General features: G+C 38.2%; 1 protein-coding gene across 7 annotated transcripts in view; it reads right to left on the reverse strand.

Moving 5' to 3' along the window:
- SMARCA1 (SNF2 related chromatin remodeling ATPase 1) overlaps positions 1 to 20,911 on the reverse strand; it is a 69,235-nt gene extending 48,324 nt beyond the window's left edge. For all 7 annotated transcript variants that reach the window (XM_007118176.4, XM_007118175.4, XM_028482632.2 and 4 more), the window contains exons 1-10: positions 20,590 to 20,911; positions 15,736 to 15,822; positions 13,550 to 13,716; positions 13,106 to 13,206; positions 12,902 to 13,002; positions 10,138 to 10,317; positions 6,158 to 6,313; positions 4,897 to 5,028; positions 3,860 to 3,928; positions 786 to 895 (exon numbers count right to left, since the gene is read on the reverse strand). In XM_007118176.4, the coding sequence (XP_007118238.1) occupies positions 786 to 895; positions 3,860 to 3,928; positions 4,897 to 5,028; positions 6,158 to 6,313; positions 10,138 to 10,317; positions 12,902 to 13,002; positions 13,106 to 13,206; positions 13,550 to 13,716; positions 15,736 to 15,822; positions 20,590 to 20,763 (1,277 nt within the window). In that variant the 5' untranslated portion in view covers positions 20,764 to 20,911. The remainder of the gene's footprint in view (positions 1 to 785; positions 896 to 3,859; positions 3,929 to 4,896; positions 5,029 to 6,157; positions 6,314 to 10,137; positions 10,318 to 12,901; positions 13,003 to 13,105; positions 13,207 to 13,549; positions 13,717 to 15,735; positions 15,823 to 20,589) is intronic.
- Between the last annotated feature and the right edge of the window lie 1,732 nt (positions 20,912 to 22,643).

The following is a 22,643-nucleotide window of genomic DNA, read 5'->3' on the forward strand; positions in this document are numbered from 1 at the left end:
ACGACAGCCAACTTGTACTGAGTGCAAGTGCCAGGTATATGAATCATCTTGTTAAATCTTCACAACTCCAAGATAAGTACTAGGGTCACTGCCATTTTACAGAGGGAAATTAAGGCAGCTAAAAGAAGTGAAACAATTTATTCAGAGCCACAGAAAGGGACAAAGCGAGGGTTTGATCTTAACGTCTGAGTCCAGAGAAATATACTCTTTACCACTACTCTATACTGGCTTCAATAATAGAGAAGTCACTGTATATTATAAATTATCTAATTTTATTTATATAAGCAACACTTTGCTTCTCTTAGTAGCATTATTACATTATTAACATGTTTAATTTTATCTAATTTATGATTCCTTGTGACTCCTCTTGTCAATTTCCTGCTCTGCTTGTATTTATCAATACAAGCTTGCTTTTTTCATTGATGGAAAAAGCAAGAATAACTAACAAATGTGCCGGTGACATTATCCCCTTTAACCCTAACATCCTTATAAGCTTAGTATTATTATCCCCATTTTACAGAAGGGAAACTGAGATTACATAACTTGTCCAAGCTAAATAGTTATTAAGAGGCAAAGCACTGACTCAAACACAGGTCTATAGACTCCAAGGCCCATGCTCTTTCCTAAAGGTTAAATAAAATACACATCAAGTTTCTATTAAAACATCTGAACTACTTAACTTGGCATTTAAACATAAAAATGTAATTTTTGAACTGAAGGCACAACTGAACCACTACAAAGATAATTTTTAAGAAATAAATTCTAATGGAAATAAAATAGCTCACCATTCTCGCTGCATTTTACTCAATCCCAAGTAAATCTTGATTTCCTTTTTAGGAGGCAGGCTCTTCTCTACATCAGTTTTTATACGTCGTAACAAAAATGGTTTTAAAACCTAAAAAGTGAGAGTTTTTATAAAAGTTTATAAAGCATTCAATATTATAAACCAGTTATTTCATTGACAACACCCTAATGTGAAATTTACTTCCCACTCTATAATCTGAAAAACACTACCAACACCAGTTGCCAACTTTCTTGGTAAAAAAGAACCAAGTTATGGCCCATTAGAGACTCAGAACAGGGGACCTAAATTAGACATTCATGATTTGATGGCAGAAAAGACATTAAAAATTAAGACAATAAGATCATTGACTATTGAAAGAGTACAAAATATCCTTTTTAAAAAAATCTGCTGTCATACAATACTTTTAAACCTGAGAGGAAATCTGAGGTCAGAGTATGGATCCAAGAGTCTCTAAAAGTGAAACAAAAATTCAAGCCATTTAAAAATGGTTAAATACATGAATGAGGAGAAAACGGTTCAATGTTAAGGAAGATACAAATGAAAAGAGAAAAAAATGAAATAATCAGTGTATACCTGCAAGGCAAATTCTATCACAAGAAAAAAAAAATCTCTAGAGCACCTGCAGGTGCCAACGACAAAGCCCTACAAAACACTAAAACACTAAACTTTCAGGGACAGAGAAAGAAAAGCCCATGATGGGGACTGAGAAGAATAGCCAAAGAGGTATGAGAAAATCCATCCCATACCCCAGACACTAAACAGAAAGCTCTTAAAGCAGGAGTGGTTAGCGGTACTAAATATTACAGAGACGCTAGGGCACTGACCAAAAGGTATACCCTGAACTACGTAACTGAAAAATCACAAACACTGTGAGGTAAGTTTCAATTGTGTTTAATGGATAAAAGCTAGTGGTCAATGGATTCAGGAGTGAATAGGACCCACCAGAGACAGAGTAAACATTCCCCAGAGTTGACCAAGTTCGTGCTATCAGAGGCCCAGCTGTACTACAACTTGTGTTACAAGATTCTTGGAAGATTTGTCTTCTACTCCTCTGCATTCTTACAATAAATTCCCTATTACATAAGGTCATTTGTTTCTGGACTTGTTCTGTTTAACTCTAAATAAATATTTACATAAAATGATGACTGTTGGGGCTTCAAGTCAATAAATGTTTAATGAGCAGTTACTCTGGACCAGGCACACAGGGCACAAGGTGGTGGAAAATAGACAGGGTCTCTGCCATATCAAGTTTACATTTTTCCAGGGTAGGGGGAGAGAGGGACAAGTGGACAATACGTGGGTTTTTTTTTTTAGTATTATTTGTAAAGAGAGATTGAGACTCTCGTTAAAAACAGCAGACAAAAAAGAGCAAATGCATCTATACCCACTTCCTCACAAAACTCCACTAAGCCAATTAAAATTATAGGTGTACATTTTAAAAAAGAGTGAATAGGGACTTCCCTGGAGGTCCAGTGGTTGAGACTCCACGCTTCCAATGCAGGGGGCAGGGGTCTGATCACTGGTCGAGAACTAATATCCCACATGCCGCATGGTGCAGCCAGAAAAAAAAAAGAGCGAATAGGAGATTTGGTGGTGGAGATAGAGGGGATAAACTAAACTTTCAAATAGCTTAGCCATCAAGGTAATAAACCAGAATCACAGCCCGAGAAGGACAAAGTGTTGAGGGAGTACTGTTCTGTGCATGTGAGGTGGGGGCATCTAAGTGTGGGTTAGGATTTAATAAGGGAGATAATTGAGCATATTTACATGTTGAAGGAAAAGAGCCAACATGGAAGGAGAGGTAGAAAATTCAGTCAATAAAAAGGATAAATCAAGGGGAAAAGTCCATAAGGAAAGAGGAAAAGATGAGATCCAGGGTTCACGTTGGAACAATTAGCTATTGCTGGGAGAAAGAAGACCTCTTCCACTCAAACAGAGGTAACACAGATGCAGATATCCTTGGAAGATGGATAGCCTTGAAGGAGTTCCTACCTAATGTCTTCTATTTTCTCTTTGAGAAAGGAATGATGGTACTTGCTGAGAAAGGAGGAGGGCAGGGAACACCTGGGTTAGAGGTCTTGGGGAGACTGGGGAAAGTCTGAAATAGCTGTTCTAGGAAATGAGAAAGAATGCTGAAGAAGGCCATGTTGAAGGATCACCAACATCATCAAATCCCAGCTTATGTTAGGGAACATGAAACTGTAGTGGCTCCAACCTGTACAGTGGGTGTAATCTTCTTTATCAGTATTGAACAGCCCCAGTACAGAGCAGGTCACTCTGCTAGTAAGTGGGAGAAGCAGAATTCAAACCCATAAGACAGAGACACAGTTACATAATTCCAGTTTAGGGCTTTTAGGGCAGAAATGGCAGATCAAGAGAGCAAGGGAGTTTGAGATATTGGCAAAAAAAAGTGGTTCAAGTGATAGAAAATGGGCTCATTGCTGGATACAGAAAATGTAAAAGAAATGGTCTGATGGATGGGGGTAAAGCAGGGGTCCAGGCACTGGATATCTCTGTGAGATAACAGGACAGGTACAAATGGAGTAATATGAGTGAAAGAGAAGGATACAAGAAGCTGTTAACAAAGAAGGGAAAACTGGTGTTCAATGAATGTGAGGGGGTCACCTGGTAATGAGTAGATGACAGAGAAAAGAATGGACGGAGGATGGACTTGCAAGATAACTTGAGCCTCAAAGGAAGAGTTTTACAAAAGACAGTGGAGAAGCAGGGGTTTTGAAATGGCATTGGGGAACTAGGAGAATACTGATGCAATCTCAAGGACCTGTGGGGTACGGGAGAGTGAACAGCCTCTATGGGAGAGAACCACATTATCCAGGGGAGAGAGCCAAAGCAAAAGAGCTGTTCCATAGAGAAGCTGAGGATACAGTGGGAGTTTGCCTCCCAAAGAGGCTATTAGAAAAGTTGAGAGGGAAAAACACTGAGACTGAGCCCAGAAGCAAATCCACAAGTTCAAACAGATTCTATAGCGGCTTGTTTTCTAGCTCAGTTATATATATATATAATTACTAAATTTTCCTGTCTGCTATTACTTACTGCATGAAGTCTTTCCACAAGTTTTTGATCACCAAGACAATTTTTAGTGTCAAACCAAGAATCAAAGTCCTGTGGAGGGGTGAAAATTCTGCATAAGTGCACAGTTGTTGTTCTTTTTTAATAAATGCAGTATTCTATAAATTCTTCTACAACTCATATAGCAATAATTCATTTAAAAAGCACTGTCAAAAATATGTTAACTGTGATGGCCAATATTATTTACTTCTGAAAACAGATAAAATACTGCAGCAGTTAACAAAATTTGAACCGCATTATAGAGGCACTCCATCAGCAGTTTTTCCTTAAAAAGCTTTTATTAGGCTTCCTCATACCATAGTAGCATTATATCCAGTTAAAAGGAGTAGGAATAAGAGTAAAAAATCAAAGACATGCTAATGAAAATGTTAATCAAACAGTAAAAATGAACAAAAGCAAGATAAGGTATACAAACCAACAGATAGCTGAACCTGGTACTTTTATTATCAATTAATATCAGTAATGAGGAAAATCAAGCTCCAAAGTCCTTAAATCATTCAATTCGGTTTGCTGCACTAGCATAACCTTGTGTTAATGATAAAAACAGTATAAACCATACATTTACAAAATGTGTTGCTTTTCACATCACATATTATAAGCTCTTTAGTACTCACCAAATGTTAATACCTGCAATAATTAAAGATTATTTCAATGACTCCACCTGCCAAACTAGTATGCAGAAAACCCTTCCAATTTAATTAAAAGAAATTTTAGAAAGCACTATTCTGAACTCAGTCTACCTTATGTCATAAGTTGTGGTAGCAATGTTATTATATAGGCAAAGTTTAACAGGCAGGATAATCTCAAAGAAAAGAAACTATTTCTCTAAATATTCCCGTTTGAAAAAATTTCTACTTAAGAGCACCTTTCTGAGAAAATCAAAACACAAATACAGAATTACAAATGAAAAAGAACTATCAATTTCAATCTACATTCTATGCTTTGTAAACAGATGTCTGTGAACATAGGAAAATTACACTTAAAATGTATGACAAACTTACATCTGCAGAATTAAAGACATCAGGTAATAAAAAGTTGAGTAGTGCCCAGAGTTCATGCAGGTTATTCTGCAAAGGTGTTCCAGTTAGGAGCAAGCGGTTAGTTGACTTGAACTCACGAACAATCTCTGAAAGCTAGAAAAATAATAGTTATGTCAACATTGTTTTATTTATTAGAATGTTCATCAGTTCTTCATCCAACCCAATACATTTTTTGAATAAAATAAAACTTGAAGATTAATTTTCTGTGGCAAAATATCCTGGTTCAGGTGACACTGCCACAGTGAAGCGCAACTTAACAAAATATTCTAGGCATTTCTACACTTACAAGAATGCAGATCATAGTCACACCTGAGACCGTTCCCCCACTTTAAAAAATTTATTTTTTCCATTTTGGGTCCACAGAAACAGTCAGAACTCTATGGAATTCAGGCTAGTCGCCTTCTCCCTGCCAATCACGTTCATCCACCATGCCTAGCCAACTTCTAACTTGGCCTGGTCACAATTTTTAAGCACCACACTTGAGCCCATTTTCCCCGAATATCTTATATTAACTTTCTAAATATAAAACCACAAAAATTAAAGCACAAAAAGTATAAAAGAACAGTAATCTTATCAATAAAAATGCACATTTTTATAGTGCTCTTAAATTAACAATTATTCTCTAACATGCGTCCTCTTATCGGGTATTAACTCTAATTTGAAAAGCACCACCTGGTGATTTTGCTTCAGTTGTGTCCCTGGTTCTCCCAAAGCAGCCCAGTGATCCAAAGAGAGGTTCATCATAATAATTGACGCTTTTCCTACTGTTGATGGAGTTGAATGGCAAGAAATGTTGGTATTTTTCAATGTTAACACCACACTCTAATTCACACAAGTCAGATAATTCTAGGAAATGATTTTTTCTAATCCATATGAATACACGTAAGGTAGCTCCTCAAAAAATAAACCAATGCAAATGACATTTATACACCAAATATTGCCAAAATATTAAAATACTGTAGCATAACAGAGTTACTTAGGCTGCAACAGTTATAGCAAATGAACACCTAATTTTCTTTACATAAAAACTGGGCTCAATTTTCATTTGTCTTATATTCAATCATTTAAACTTCAAAATCATTTTAAAAACTGATTTTCATTCACATTCTGTGAATAAAATCACAATCTTCTATCACTTTTTAAATTCTGAATACAGAGAAGTAAACAAACAGAAATTGTAGTTAAAAGAAAACTTTAATAAAGATGTTGAGAACTAGCTTACCTTAGATTTTTCATTCTTTATTCTGTGAGCCTCATCGATGACTAGGTATCGCCAGTGAAACTTTTTGAATACAGATTTTTCTTTAATTACCATCTCATAAGAAGTAACACAAACATCCCACTCTCCTGGCATCATTTCGTCACGAATAAAAGCAGCCTGATGCAAAATAAAGTTCCTTATATTAGAATATGTTGACAAGATGTCACAGAATTAAAGCATCAACAGACTAGTAAGAATTCTAAGAGACCCCTGGAATCATTCAGTCTCATCCATTTTAGAGATAGGAAATCTGAGGCCCAAAGATATTTTTGTGGTCAATTATCTGTATGACATGCTAATATTTTTCATCAACAGAAGAGAAGCAAAGGCTTCCATTAAACGAGTACAGCATATTCAATGAACTGGAGAAGTTCATATCACCAGAAGATGACAATTACTAGGCTCTCTCTTCATACCACAAAGAATCAAAAGGACATGGGCAAAGGAACTACTTTCTGAATACCACACTCTTACCAAGATCCAAGCATTACCAACAGGATAGCATTTCAATAAATGGAAAAAGCTCAACATACATGAGTGATTCCAACCTTTTGAGATCTCTTGTATGTCTCCTTCACTTTCTAGCAAGGATGAGTCATAAATTTTGTTAAGGGGTCATGAAATCCCATTAATGTTTTTGTGAAATTCCTGATGTTATGAGGCTACAAATGTGATTTTATAAAGGGGACTTGCTCTATCTAGTACATGAGTCTATTTAAAACAGTGAGACTATTTAAAACTATTTTTAAATCTTCATAGGCAGTGGCCAATGTGGTAGCCAAGTTGATTGAAAGCATTTTTAACTTGTATTAACTGAATTCCAGATTATTTTTTATTACGAGTCAAAATAAAACCACAAAGGTTAACAGGGAGCAGCAAAATCTACATTGAGAAGGGCCTGGTTAGTACTGTAAATCTGAAATTACAGTGCATAAACAAAGTTGTTCACTGCAAAGTCATTATTTCATAAATTCAGTTATGCATCAAACACGCCAGGGACTCTTTCAACAAATATTCAATGAGTGCCCACTATGTATAAAAGAATTGCCTGGAATGAAGTGGAGGACAGATAAAAGGCCTTTGTAGATCTCAGCTGCTCCCTGGGAAGTGGTATTCAAAAAGTTAATTAAGACATTAGGGAGTTAGAGGCAAAATAAAAAGAACCAGGGTGCCAGACCCTATTTAGTCCTGCATATACCTTACCCTTATTTGATTTTGTGAAATACTCAGTTTAATGGTTCCTCGTACAGTTTCACAGAACATACACATATTTTAATTTAAATTAGCTCTTCTTTGAAATTTGTGTAACTACTTGATAGTTTCAGAGTTAAATATCTTGACAGAATAGTAAAGATCACATAATCCAAAAGCTCTCATATTATAGGTGACAAAAATTAAGGCCCCGGGGCTTCCCTGGTGGCGCAGTGGTTGCGCGTCCGCCTGCCGATGCAGGGGAACCGGGTTCGCGCCCCGGTCTGGGAGGATCCCACATGCCGCGGAGCGGCTGGGCCCGTGAGCCATGGCCGCTGGGCCTGCGCGCCCGGAGCCTGTGCTCCGCAACGGGAGAGGCCACAGCAGACAATTAAGGCCCTTTGAGATTCATTCAACATCACAGTCAGTAGCAAAGCCAGAATTAAAACCAGATCTCCTGTTTCCATGTCCATGACCTTTGATGCCTCTGGAGTATGAAAGGAAGGGGTCAAAAACTATGTTTAGGAAACATACCTCTAAATACTTCAGGACTACATTAGCTTCAAACAGGATCAGGATTTTCTCTAATAATTTCCTACCTCAATTAAATACCTACTGTAGCCTACATCAAATACTTTATTACCAAAATACTGACCTCATAAAGTGTTTAAAGAAGGCCAGGAAAATAGAAAGATCCAATATATCTATCCCATGTGGTACAAAGGTTCAAATCTGTCTATAAATAATGATCCGGATTTTCTCTACACATAACGACATCAATCTTTAAGTGCTGCATATGGCACATTAATTATTTATGTAATTAACAATTACTGGTTCTCAAACTCTTTGACCATGGCCCACAGTAAAACTGTATTTTAGGTCGCAATCCAGTATACACATACATGTTTGAGGGCGTGTATATAGAAAGAAGCAATACATATCCTCAATGCTACTGTCTACTCTGTTCTATCTCAGTGTTTTAAAAAATTGTTGTCACCACCCACTAAACTGAACCCCAACCCATTAATGAGTGGCAATTTGCAAAACATTGACTTTGAAGGTTAGTTTTCATGATTAAGAAGTTTTTGAAGTGTCTAGAAGAATTTCAACCTCCCATGGGGTAGAGATAGGGCAGTCACCAATTAAATACATCCACCCTTTCTTGAAAACTCCCAGAGACACTTCATGGAACCCTTGGATTCCACATAATATAGTCGAAAACCACTGACATACATTTTTACTGAGACATGATGACAACACAAGCCTAGATATTTCTCAATATCTATGACCTTCAAGAATAATTTCAGGGACTTCCCTGGTGGCGCAGTGGTTAAGAATCTGCCTGCCAATGCAGGGGACATGGGTTCGAGCCCTGGTCCGGGAAGATCCCACATGCCGCGGAGCAACTAAGCCCATGCGCTACAACTACTGAGCCTGCGCTCTAGAGCCCGCGAGCCACAGCTACTGAAGCCTGCGCGCCTAGAGCCCGTGCTCTGAAACAAGAGAAGTCACCGCAATGAGAAGCCCCCGCACCGCAACGAAGAGCAGCCCTGCTCGCTGCAACTAGAGAAAGCCTGCACACAGCAACGAAGACCCAACGCAGCCAAAAATAAATAAATACATACATGCATACATAAATAAATAAAACGAATAATTTCAGCAAAACAAATCAATACTTTAGAAATACAAAATTTTATAAGAAATGTTTACATTATATAACAGCAGCAATCAGAAAGATTTCTAAGTGACTAATTTGCTACTGCGAAATATTAGGCATAGGGAAGAATCAAGCCTGTAATTCTATATTTATGAGCTTAGATTTCAATATTTAAATTATTTATAAGTTAAATTTAAATAACTTTAAGTAATTTTTCTTCAAGCAAAATGATAAGAATAAAATCACTTAATTCATTATGCTACCATTCTTTTGAGGATATCTTTTGATAACCTATCTAAATATGTAAAATAGAATAAATCTTTACTCTAAACTATGTTCTCTGGAGGCAAAATAAAGACCAAGTTTAATAATATGCTTTCTAAGCTGATTATTCATTTTGGTATTTTTGCATAATTCATTATTTTTAGATTAATTCAACAGTCCTAAAATAATTGTAGCCTACTAGATTGACAAATAGCTACTTTAAACAAGAGCCCAGAATTTCTGATATTATCTAAGAATGTATGCACACATGTATTTTTCTATTCAAAGATCAAAACTGAAAGCTGTGTCTATGCATAAACACAAAACACAAGGCTCTCTCTGTACAAAGAGAAAAAAAGTTCCGTGCATGTGCATGTGTGCATGTAAACAAGTCAAAGTTAAAAGTAAAATATTTAAACAAAAAAACTGAAATGCAAATTGATACATTTTTGGCATCAAAACAGCACAAACGATAGAATCGCTGATAAGATATACTCTCAATAAAGTAAGACTTTTTAAAATAAAAAATCACTTAAAAGTGCAATTCAAAATGCTTAGGTTAATGAGCTAGTTAAAAGTAAATGCCAATAAGCATAATAATGGATTTTCTGTTATGAATAGGTAACACATCTACCTCACAGGAGTGTTGTGAGAATTAGCTTATAATATATAAAACGCACTTAGGAAAAAAAGAGCCTAACAAAGAGTAAGCACAACTTAAGTGATATTTAGTAGTAGCAGTCAACTCGAATGTCTTTTATAGTAATAAAACTTAACCTCGAAAATGTTGTTATCCTTGATTGCCTTTTTAAACCTGTTTCTCACTTACTCTCGCATCCTTGTCTCCAACGAAACAAATAACACGAAGAGATGGGACCCATCGCTTAAATTCATTCATCCAGTTGTGTAAAGTCGACTTTGGAACTAAAACCATGTGAGGTCCAGGAATGTTTCGGTAATGTTTCAGGTAACCAAGCAAAGCAATTGTCTGTAAAGTCTTACCAAGACCCTGCATTATCATCACAAGGAAAAAAAAATCCATAAACATTTTTTATTTAATGAAACATTTGTTAGTAGCAACTTTACAAAAGATATTTGCCAACTATCTCACATAGGGAAAAGTTAAAAGACTTTTTTTTAATGAATAACCATTCCAATTCAATACTTACCCTGAGCACAAAAAGAAGCTAAGAACTTGCAGTTAGAAAGTTGCTCAACAAAGCAATTTTCTATTTAGGAGACTTTTACTCCTAAAGGAGTAAGCAACCTATCTTATTTTTTCTACTAGTTTGCAAAATTAGGAATTTCGTGTATTTCACAAAGACACATTTCCTTTATCAGCCTGCTTAGATACCGGTCTTTCTTTCCCATTGACCCAACATTATTACAGCCCAGACATGAAATATGCAGACTATGCATTTCAAGGGGCATGTAGCTCTATACTTGCATCTCACACCCTTGAAGACCTAAGGAATCATAAAAGAACAGAACATAAATGAACTTTGCAGCCAGAAAGGACCCTAGAGATCACCTAGTCCAGTGGACTTTTTAAAAAATAATATACTGAACACCCATGAATCCACTACCTAACCTATGGGAAAGGGAACTATGTCCTATGCTGTATGACCTTTCAAAACAGTTTCTGGCTTTATCTCTATACAAGTTATACATTTCTTTTATAAACCTAAGCTTAAAGCTATTTTTATAACATTTATCCTATCTGATATTTCACTTATGAGATGAGTTTTATGGATGTTATGTATTAAAATCTTAAAATGTTTATACTCCTTAACCAAGTGAGTCCACTTCTAGAAATCCTATGGAAATAATTTGAGAGGTGCAGAAAAACTAAATTACAAGGGTTCTCATAACAGTATTATTATATATCAAATATATACATATATATCAATCAACATATACTATACACATATATATAATATATACTATCAACCAATCCATATGACCAGCAATAAGGGAGGAAATGAATAAAATTATGGAACCTCCCTAGGATTAATCATTATGCAGTAATTAACAATTATTTTATCAAAATGCTTTAATTATGTGGAAAATATGTATGAATGTGAAGAAATCAGAATACCAAATCATATATAATACGACCTCAACTATGCAAAATAAATACAACCAGAGGAAAAAGACTAAAAAGAAACATGCCAAAATGTTAACTATGGTTATTTCGAGGTAACAAAATTATAACTTACTTTTAATTTTTTCCCAATTTTTTTCCAAATTTTCTATACTCGAAGTATCTTTCGCCTTTTTAGTAATTAAAACATAGCTGGTGTCAGCATAAATTCAATATGAAGGCTCTTTAGACAGGCTGCAGCCAAGAGGAGCTTGAGGCAAATCCTGATCTTTCTGTTGTCCAATTAACTAAGCTCCTCCCTGTCTGAGCTGACTGTAGTTTCCAACCCAGAATACTAAATATAAGGAGCTACAGACCCTTGATTTAAAGGACTTGCCACACACCTAACAGTTGCTTAGCCAGGGATGAGTACCTATGGGACTGACTACTACACTACAAGCTATAGAGCATCAATAGTCATGTGGCCCATATGGATATGTGATTGCAAATATGGCTTCAGAGTCACATATATGAGTATCACTGCCCTCTCTTAAATCCCACTTTATTCATTTGGTCTTAAAATGCCAAACCAGGTTTTCATATACTCCTCTGACCTGAGGAATTAGCAGCTTAAATGGCCTTACTTTTTCTCTTTGGTCATTTTTTTACACAGTCTGCCCTCAAAATCCACAGGTTTCACATCGGGTATTCAACCAACCACAGATCAAAATCTGCGGATGGCGAACCGCGGATACAGAGCACCCAACTGTACTATGCCATTTCATATAAGGACTTGAGCTTCCATGGATTTTGGTATCCCCGGGAGTCACAGAACCAATCTCCCTCGGATATGGAGGGACAACTGTATGTCCATCATTCCTTAGCTCATTTCCTGACTCCCAGCTGGCACTCTACTGTCAAGACTCAACAGTGCTCTTCACCTTTTTGTTCCTCACACTTTGTTTGATCACACAGGGAAGCATTTACATTCACTCATGCATACATTCATTCATTTAGCATTTGGTTTCTATCCCCACCTCATTCCCAAAAGGATTTCAGGTAGCCTACAATGAAAACATGGAACATAAATTAATGGTCAGAAATAAATAAAGAGGGGCCAAGGAAAGTAAGACTAAAAGCTAAAGAATAGGAAAAGGCACAAAGGACACAATGGGCAGACCATTAAAAGTTACACAGATGCTCCATTTTGGTATTCACTATGGCTCTGAGCTTCCTGGAGGCCAAAGTGCAAACATCAACAAAAGTACAAGGAGGTTTTTTTAATACCATCTGAGAAAATTTCAGTAAGAATTTTGTGGCCTGTGAAAGTATGTTCTAGAGGTTACTTAAAGAAACAATTCTAGACTTCACAAATGCCTTTTATGTTACAACTAAATAAAACAATTAGCCTCCAAACCCCGGCGGGGGGGGGGGAGTTCAGCTCAGGTATTTCAAATTTACATAAAATTACTGATAACTGAGAATGTGTTTTTAGCTACCAACTCCTTACCATTTCATCAGCCAAAATACCATTGACTCCATTTTCATACAAAGAGATCAACCAGTTCAGTCCTCGAATCTGATAATCTCTCAGTGGTCCTCCTTTCACATCTGAAAAAAAAAACAAGGCTCTCATAATTTCATTAATACAACCAAGTAAAATTTTCTAAAGCTAAACTGAAAACAAAAAACACCAACATGATGAAGTACTTACATGAAGGTGACACCTCAAATCTAACACACACGTTAGATGTTTTCCGACTCTCCGAGAGCAGCTCTTCATCTTCTTCTTGTTCTGTGCGCCTGTGACGGTAGCTGAAATGAAAAAAGAAATACCTTCATATTCAACCCAAATGCTGAGGTGTCAATTAAGTCAGTATACACTGTTAATATCTTTTATGAAAAAAGAAGGGTTATCTAGAGTCTTGCTTAGAAGTTGGTAGAACCAGCCTACATTTTTACTGATTGACTTCTACTGAGATAAGAAATATTGTTGCCTCCAAAACATACTTACACTGACAATAACCATATTTTTTGAATATAAAATCACACTGAATAAGTGAAGAAGGAAGGGAAGTATTAAGGGAGGTAGAAGGGGGGCAGGAGGAAGGGAGGGAAGGAGAGAGGGAAGAAAGTAGAGAGACAGATGCCAACATACTCTCCAACAGAAATTAAGCTCTGCTTGTCATCTTTCTTTATTCGAGGGCGTCCCAATTTCATGTTCAGAGGAGATGTTGGAGATTTCTGTGCTGAAGGTTGAATGAAATGTGCAAAAAGTTCTGTCTGCTTCAGTAAAAATTCAAATCTCTTTGCTCGATCTGCTTTCTAATTTACAAGACAAAAGAAAAAGTAATGATTTCCTTTTGTGTTCATTCAAAACTTAACAAATACTTATATTGCACTTAATTTGTACTATGTTCTAAGCACTTTAAACATACTAACCCATTTAATCTCTTAATAAACCTATGAGGTAGGTACTAGTATTTCCCTCATTTTACTGATGATAAAACTGAGGCACAGAGAGGGTAAGTAACTTGCCCAAGTTCCCACAGCTAGTAAGTAGCAGAATTTGAAAATGGTATTTTCAGATAGTTTGAGTAGAAGCCAAGTGATCCGACAGACTTAATAAATGCCTCAATAAGAAGTACTCTGCTTAAAGAATTGGGGTCAAAAGGCAAATCCTGAATGGTTTGGAAAGCCAACCAAGAATTTTTAAGCTTCATCTAGAAACAATTTAAATCTTAGAATACAGTGTCATCTTGTCTCAAAATACCTTCAATGTCATGGTACAATACATTTCTCTCTTCAAGTATAGTGATCTGGAAAATTGTGTTTTATACTAAGAGTATATAAAGTTTCTCCCAAAAGTGAGGATTTGGAGAAAAAATATACACGCACACATATATAAGTGAAAGAGTTGATATATGTTAACAATTAAAAATCGACCAAATGTAAAATAGAGGCCTAGTGGGAAGCAGCCGCATAGCACAGGGAGATCAGCTCGGTGCTTTGTGACCACCTAGAGGGGTGGGATAGGGAGGGTGGGAGGGAGACGCAAGAGGGAGGAGATATAGGGATATATGTATAGCTGATTCACTTTGTTATAGAGCAGAAACTAACACACCATTGTAAAGCAATTACACTCCAATAAAGATGTTAAAAAAAGAAAGAAAGAAAGAAAAATCGATATATAATTTCTCAATAAATTTTAAAAGGTCATATAGCTTATACCAATAAATGCAATAAAACTTTTTTTTCACTAAAAAAATCTTAAAAGATCAAGATAAAGAAAAAAACGAAGGTGATTTTTAAATTCCCAGTCACTTTCTGACCACAGGGTAGAGAACATTTGATTACCAATGAAGGATGCATAATTAATAACATCAGAATCTTACAAGAATTCATTAACATAAATATAAGAATTAGACAAATACATTCAGACCAGTAGCTGGAAGGAGGCCAAAACCTTTCCATTTTACGTTATCCTCACTGGAATGTTGTTTTTAGAGTTGTTAAAACATTAACTGTCTACGTTAGATGTGGCCTTAAACATTAAGGCATGGAGTTTTGTAAAATCACCATGAACAACCAAAAAATGTACTTCATCTCTACTAATTTTTATAACATTACTTCAAAAACAACCCCTCGACAAAAAAAAAATCAGTTCCAACTGCCTATTAATTTCTCTTTTCAGTTAACCAAGTTCACTGGTTTTGAAAGATCCCAGGGCATAAAAGTCTAGTTAAAATTAAAGCTAAAATATGGGTTTTAGTGACTAAAAATTAAATAATTAAATGTAGAGCAAAGCCGTAGGTGGGTGTAATTACAGTTATACTGCCTAAGCATGTAATATTTTCATACATTGGGCAAATAGCCTTCCCTCAGGAAAATGTATTACCATATTACATGTTTCATAATGTGTAGCATTCATTCACTTATCCAGAGCAAGGAGAGAGGGAGAAGAAAATACCAGGCTGGTTTTGTGACCTGCTTCCTCTCAGCCATATTGATATTGCCACTTACATTTTCACTTCGTGGATAAAATACTTCTAGCATAAAACACCCTCTTATGGGGTAAAGAGTGCTAACAAAGTGAAGAGATGTGCCTTCCAGTCCTAACTATTCCATATCATTTCTCTGATACTCTATTTCCTCATCCGAAAACGAGGAGATTCATTTATCCAACAAAAATCTATTATGGTGGATGATATATTCAATTACTTTTCAATTCTAAAGCCTATGATTCTGTATTCATTATATAAACACATATATTTTTTAATCTTTCACATGTCCTCTATACAAATCAACTACTGTATTCACTATCCTAGCCAAGAACATATTTACCATTTTCTCTTCATATTCTGGATCCATTTCCTTTTCAGATTTAGAAGCTTTAGCAGCAAGTTTGAGTTGAAATGGAGAAAGGTTTTTCTAGAATTTCAAAGAAAATAAATCATCAAATTGCAAAGCAAGGTCAACATTCTCATTTGAAGAAAGTAAAAAGTAATTAAATACTAAATAAATAAATCAACATGGGCCATGCCTGGACCAATGATGAGAGCATGCCATGAACAGGGCTTATGATTAATCCAGTTCTGTGCACCTGAGGTCCAATTAAAAAAAATCTGAAGAATTGTGAAAGCCAGAGAAATAACATTAATTAAAATAAAAACCAAAAGGTGGGAAAATGAGCCTTTTCACCTACTGTCTAATTTAAAGTATAAGAAAGTGTATAACCACCAAATAGGAGATTTAAAATCTAGACTATTATCAACCACAAACAAAAGAATTCAAGGAAAGTAAATATTAAGTCTCAGAAACACTTCTTTATGTAACAAGCCAAACTTCCAGAAGAAAAGACTGTGGTTTCTGTTCCTGAAGAGGTATGATTTTTTAATATTGTTTTATATTCTAATTAGAACATTTAAACAGTTATATGTACTGCAATGCAATCATTTATATTTAAAATAATGAAATAGTACAGTTTCAAACTTTTGGTTTATGTTAATTTTCTCCTACTGGAAAGAAAACCTTTTAAAACTATTTATAAACACGAATATTTTGTAGAAGCAGTTTCTCAGGGCTATTAACTATTAACCTTTGATATTTAAAAAAACTGCAATTTAGTGAAAAGTAATATAAATCAGCTACTTTAAAATACTGAAATTATCTAGGGGGTTATCTCATACATCCTATCCTTTATAAAGACAAAGCTGGTACTTGTAAATATAAATAGATATGTAGAACACACCTCCTTCCCTGTAAGAAATCAAGAAATAAAATAATAAAAACACAAATCTACCCATTAGTACCAAAGTGGAGAGTATTCTAGTTTTAACACAGACTGCAAAGTCAAAACACAAATCTGTTTGTGAAAACTAAAGAAATTATGTCCATTTGAGCATGGCTTTTGACAGCCTGTTCCTGAAAACTTAGGTCATAAATCAACAGAAGAATGTGATCTTAAACATAAGAAAAACATGGCTCGAGTAGTTAATAAATGTTTTCTAACATTTACTAAAATTTCTATTTTGAGGAAATCCAGACTAAGATTATGGAATCTGACCCTGGTCAGGGTTCCCCTTTGGAGCACTGATCAGATATTGTTCAGTTATTCTTAGCCCAAATAACAGCCATCTTGATTTACAGCATCTCATATGTATGTATGTGGGATGTTCTGAATGTAATTCTGGATGGATGAAAACAGAAACTACTAAAATGCCCTCAATACCACACTTTCAAACTGTCACATACACTAGAAACCCTACTTTATTTTCAAAGCAACAAGGAAAATTGGATAACAAAATCCACACCTTTATCATTCCCTGAAAAGCTAAATGAAATCTAGTTTTCAAGTTTCAAAATTACTTTCCCTCATATACACAAGTATATATCTAATAATGTGGGATACAAATTTCACTTATAGAAAATTAAAGCTTTAATATTAGAAAAACAATTTACTCTTTACTTTTTTGCTTAGCTTGTGGTAGAATACCATAAAATTTTAATTATATGCTAATTAAAATTCCTAACCTTGAGCATTGCCATTAAAAGCTGTAGGTAATTACTTAATTGGCACTATCTTCCACAACACATTTTAAAATACCTACCTTCTAAACCTTTCCATTTGTGTCTGTATATGTTTTCACAAATAAACCCTCTCATACAAGAAAAGATAAAAGGTGACTAAGATATTCTAATGAATTCCTTATGGATTTTATCATCTGGTAGTCTAGATGCCATGAGAATGCAGCACAAGGTCACCAAGATGCCCTGTCTTAAAGACCATGACCTTTTTCTTGACATTTTCATTACCAAAAATACCAACTCTAAGTTTCACAGCGTTGGGTTATCCAACTGTCACTTAAACCAAGGAAGTTCAAGAACCAGAAGGTAAGCAAAAATACCCTTCTGTAGCTAAATGTCACAAGATAATCCACTCTCATCTACTTTATGCATCACGAAAATGCTCTCATTCAGAGCCTACTTTCTTTTATTTGATACGCAATTCCAGCAAGTTTGATAATCTGGCTTTCCATTCTACAGAGAATAAAAGCAGCAGCAAATGACTTGGGAACCACCACTAGAAGAAGGCACACTGGCAACATCAAGAAAGGATGGCAGAAGCCCAGGACTAAAACTTAAATTCCATTGCGGTAACAGCCCTTCTGCTTGGTGTTCAGGTTATCTCCCTCTCCCCGCTGGATCCCTTGTATTTTTGTATTTTACAATTGTTTTAAATGAAAGGTTTTGTTACACCTATGTCCTTTATCATAAACCCATTCTTTCTGATGAAAGTAGATGAAATGTCTAAAAAGTGATAGTTAGGGCTTCCCTGGTGGCGCAGTGGTTGAGAGTCCGCCTGCCGATGCAGGGGACGCGGGTTCGTGCCCTGGTCCGGGAAGATCCCACATGCCCCGGAGCGGCTAGGCCCGTGGCCCATGGCCGCTGAGCCTGTGCGTCCAGAGCCTGTGCTCCGCAACGGGAGAGGCCACAACAGTGAGAGGCCCGCGTACCGCAAAAAGAAAGAAAAAAAAAAGTGATAGTTAGCCTGACAATTGAGGGAGGAGACTGAAAAATTATGAAAAAATCAACACAATACCGAAGTGTCTGGGAGGTGGTTATTTAATTGAGGGGAAACAACCTCCTAGGTCTCAAATGCCTTTGTATCACTGTCAGAGTACAATAACTGGCGGACATGAGAAAAAGGTATTTAATCTGCACTTTTAGGACACCATTTAAGGCATCAAGGCAGTGTGTAAATATTTACATTGGGGGGAGGTACCGATTTACTTTATTTGAAGCAATGGTACAAATGAAGGCACTTAAGTAGATGTTTTGGTACTACTGAGATTTCTAAGGAAAAATTTAAAAAGATGTAATGACTAAATTAGTAAACTTCAGCTATCCAGAAAGTTCCTTCCAGGCAGCACCTCATTTCCCTACGCTGAGCGGACAAATGAGATACTATTAGTGCAAGTGCAATTTCTGATTAGGCCACAGAGTTGTAGGAATATATATGCATCAACTCTCAGTGATTATACAGGTTTTTTATTGATTCCCAGTCTCTTCACAATTCAAAAAATTTATACACCCTGGAAATTCGACAACCTTTACTGCCATACAAAAGACGGCGGAGCACTTACATTTACCCAATCTAGGGAATAAAAGGCACCTAGACGCACTCCTGGATTTCCCAACATTGATTTATATTGATGCTTGGTATTTGGCCCAGCTTTAATCATCGATATTGTCTTACCGATACAAGTACCACATAGATCCTAATATGCGTATATTTTCTATGGTTTTCACTCAGCACTACAATCGTCTTTTTGTTTAGTCAACCTTGTAACAGTAAAATATGTCACTGAAGCAAGTGCTGAATTTAAAATTACTCTAATTCGCGGCGAAAGGTGTTAATTTCCCTCAATAGCTTTTCATTTGGTCGTATAGTAGCATATAATGATCCAGACAAAGCCACTGGAGATCTCTAAAGCATAATTTTAATTACCTACCGTTTTTTTTTAATTGCGATATGTCTACTCGTAAACGGAAAAAAATCCAGCCATAAACGATCCGTTCCACAATTTTATTATACATCAAAAATCCTTATGCCCCATCCTATTTTTTTTATCTCAATTTTTTCAACGAGTTTCATAGTTTTATTTGCACGTCTCGGCCCATATGAAATATGCCTTATGGAGATAATACATATTTTTCTGGATCTGGCTTTAATAGGTGTCAGAGCCGTCCCCTTATGTACATTAGCAGCAGTTCATCCTGGCGACGCTGAGTTAAAACAATTTTTTTTTAAAAAACCTGCGTGTGTCCAGGAGCCAGCAGCGCCCACTAGGAAAGGGAGGCGGAAGCCTGGAAGGCTTGGGGCCGGATTGGGGGACCATTTGGGTGGCCCTGGAGTGAAACACTATACCGTCGGGGGCGGGGCAGGAGAGGGTGAGGGTGCACACGTTGGAAATTTTCCTAAGCCAGCGTCCACCGTGCCTCAGTTTGGGGTTTGGATTGGAAGGAGGCGGGGGTACAACGCTGAGAGCTCATTTTCTCGGGGTGACACCCCCGCCTAACTCAGCAGGCGGGGACCAAACGAACAAGGGATGATTTTTTTTTTTTCCCTGCCACCCAAGGGGCCGACATTGCCAATGAAAGAAATAAAAGTCTCTCCTATCGTCCTCCGCCTTCCAACCACCGGCACCTGGAAATTCAAATTTCAAAAATAAGCCCCCAGCAAAACCCCTTTTGCGCGAGTGTGGGATTGAAGGGCCCAGATTTCCCAGGCAGAGGCCGACGGGAAGGGGGGGGAGAGGGAGCGAGCGAGAGGAGAGGGAGAGGCGGAGGCTTTTTCCTGCACGGCCCCATCCCCCACCCCGTTACCCCAGTTCCGGGAACGCGAGGCGGGCCGGGGGCTGTGGAGGGGCTCCCCAGCCCCCAAGTCCCGGGATAACGGGCACCCGCCGCCCCGCGCCGCGCCCGCGCCCCGCCCCCGGCCTCCAGGAGGCGTAAAGAGAAGGGGGAGGGGAGCGAATGCTAGACTGTTCCGCCGCCCCCACCCCGCGCGCCTGCCGCCCCCAGCCCAGCCGAGCTCCGCGGGTACCTGTCGGCGCCCAAAGGTCAGGGTTTGGGCCCCTCGGAGGGGCCCGGCGCAGGATTTGTCCACCGCACACACACCCCCTTCCTATTTACCTCCTTCTTCTTCTCGCCCTTCTCCTTGGCCACGGTGGCTTCGGTGGCCGCGGCGGCCGCTCCCTCCTCCTTAGAGGTGGACGGCCCCGGCTGCTCGTCCTCTATGACCACGATCGTGGCGGTCGCATCAGAGGCTGCCACGGTGGCTGCCACTGCGGCGGTGTCCGGCTCCATGGCGTTGGAGCGGGAACGAGGAGGGGGACGAGCGAGGGGACGAGGGCTCCTGGGCGGCGGCAGTGGCTGCACTGGAAAGAGCTAGATGGAGCAAGGGTGGGGAATCACTGGCTTCCAACCCCTTCACTCGGGCCCCCCTTCTTTAAATAACCCTCAACCCTGCCCCACTTCCGTCCACCCACCCTACGTCATGGCCTCCCCCCGTCACCCTCCCCCCTTCCTCCACCCCCCCCTCAACGATCGCGAGACTCCCCCTCCCCACCCGGAGCCCGGGCCGGCACCGCACGACCAACTGTTGCCTGAGCGTGGGGCGCGGACAGGGGTGCAGGCGGGAACCCACAGCCCGCGGCCCCCCAAAAATCTCCTTCACCACACGCCCCCAACAGTCAGCCTCAGCTCCCCTCGCAGATGTGTGCAGAAAGAATCCTCTTCCCCTTAAATCTGCTCTTTGTACCTCGGGGCGCTCTCCCCTTCTTGCACAAAGAACTTTTCCTCTGCTTATAACTGTACTGTAGAAGGTCTGTCTCACCATTTGCAAAGCCCAGAACCCCTCTGGGGACTTCCCTTTCCCAGGTCCCCAAAGGGGGACTGGTGGTGCTCTTCCCACCTTCGTAAATTCTGCAGGAGGACAAGCACTCCTTCAATCTCTAGATTGCAGCTGCAAACATTCATTTACAAGGCAAAGCGTGACCCGGGTTTTACGTATATTCGCTCTGTTTTCAAGTCTGATACCTCTCAGATGGCCAACGTGCAGGAGCCCTTCTTTTGCCTTCACCACTGAATTTTAAAAGTCCTGGGGGGCAAGGTCAAGGTCCCCACAGAACCTCGGGCAACTCATGGTAGGTGCCTAATACTAATACTTGGGTTGAGTTATTGTGATTTTTTGTGTATTTTATTCGTATCCCCGTTGTTATTTAGTAGTAATACAACACCAATAATATGCATGATCACTGATACAAAAGCATTTTGTAAAGGGTATGCAAATGTCAGTTATTAAATATTATTGTTTCTATTTCTCCCCACCAGTCATTTTGATCAATAACGGGCAGATTTACATCTTAGTCTTAAAATTTCAGTCATTAGGGACAAAAGATAGCAAAACATAGAAAACACAGTATACCAAACAACAATCACAAAACCTACAATTTCCAAAATGAAGCAAGTATTTTCCAAAGTGGAAAGAAATCATGATTAATTTCCCTTAACACACCTTCCTAAATTCCCAATCTGAAATCAAGTGTGATTTCTGCAAAGAGCAGGAAGGCACACAATTGTCCCCCAAATATATCCCTTCTTCCTGGGGATAATACCCTAAATTCCCTTTCGTTTTAAAGCTGTGACTCCTTAATGTGCAAAAACCTTGTGAGAGTTTAGCTGGTTTTGATCATTTACACTTTAGTGTGAATGAGTGTGAGATCCTGACCAGGGACTGGTTTTGAACAGAGAGAAAGAGGCAAAGAGCAAGACAGGAGATTGAAGGAGTGTGCCACTGAGAAGAAAGGAGAGGCTGGTGGTTCTAGCTTTGCTCTGATTTTACTTTCATTATATTCTTCTCATTTACTTTAGATTTTGCCCCCAGTGCCCACGTTTCTCACCCTGAAGTACACATGTGTACTACCCAACAGGTATACGGAGTCTCAGTATTAAAAATAGTTCATATTTCTGAAGCGTCAACTTTAGTCCAAAAGTGGAATGGAATTAAGTCACTTAACAGGTCATTTGAAACACGATTTTTTTAAATTAAAATGCGTAGATGTATTAAGGAATGAACTGCAGAGTTTGAAGTATCTCCAAATAGAAGCTTGAGACTTCCAGTTGGATATCCTACCCCTTCCCCACTAACTGTTCAGTCTCCTCAGTCATTCAGAGTTTTCTGGTGG

The sequence above is a fragment of the Physeter macrocephalus genome, chromosome 21 (assembly GCF_002837175.3).
Source record: "Physeter macrocephalus isolate SW-GA chromosome 21, ASM283717v5, whole genome shotgun sequence".
Lineage (NCBI taxonomy): Eukaryota > Metazoa > Chordata > Mammalia > Artiodactyla > Physeteridae > Physeter > Physeter macrocephalus.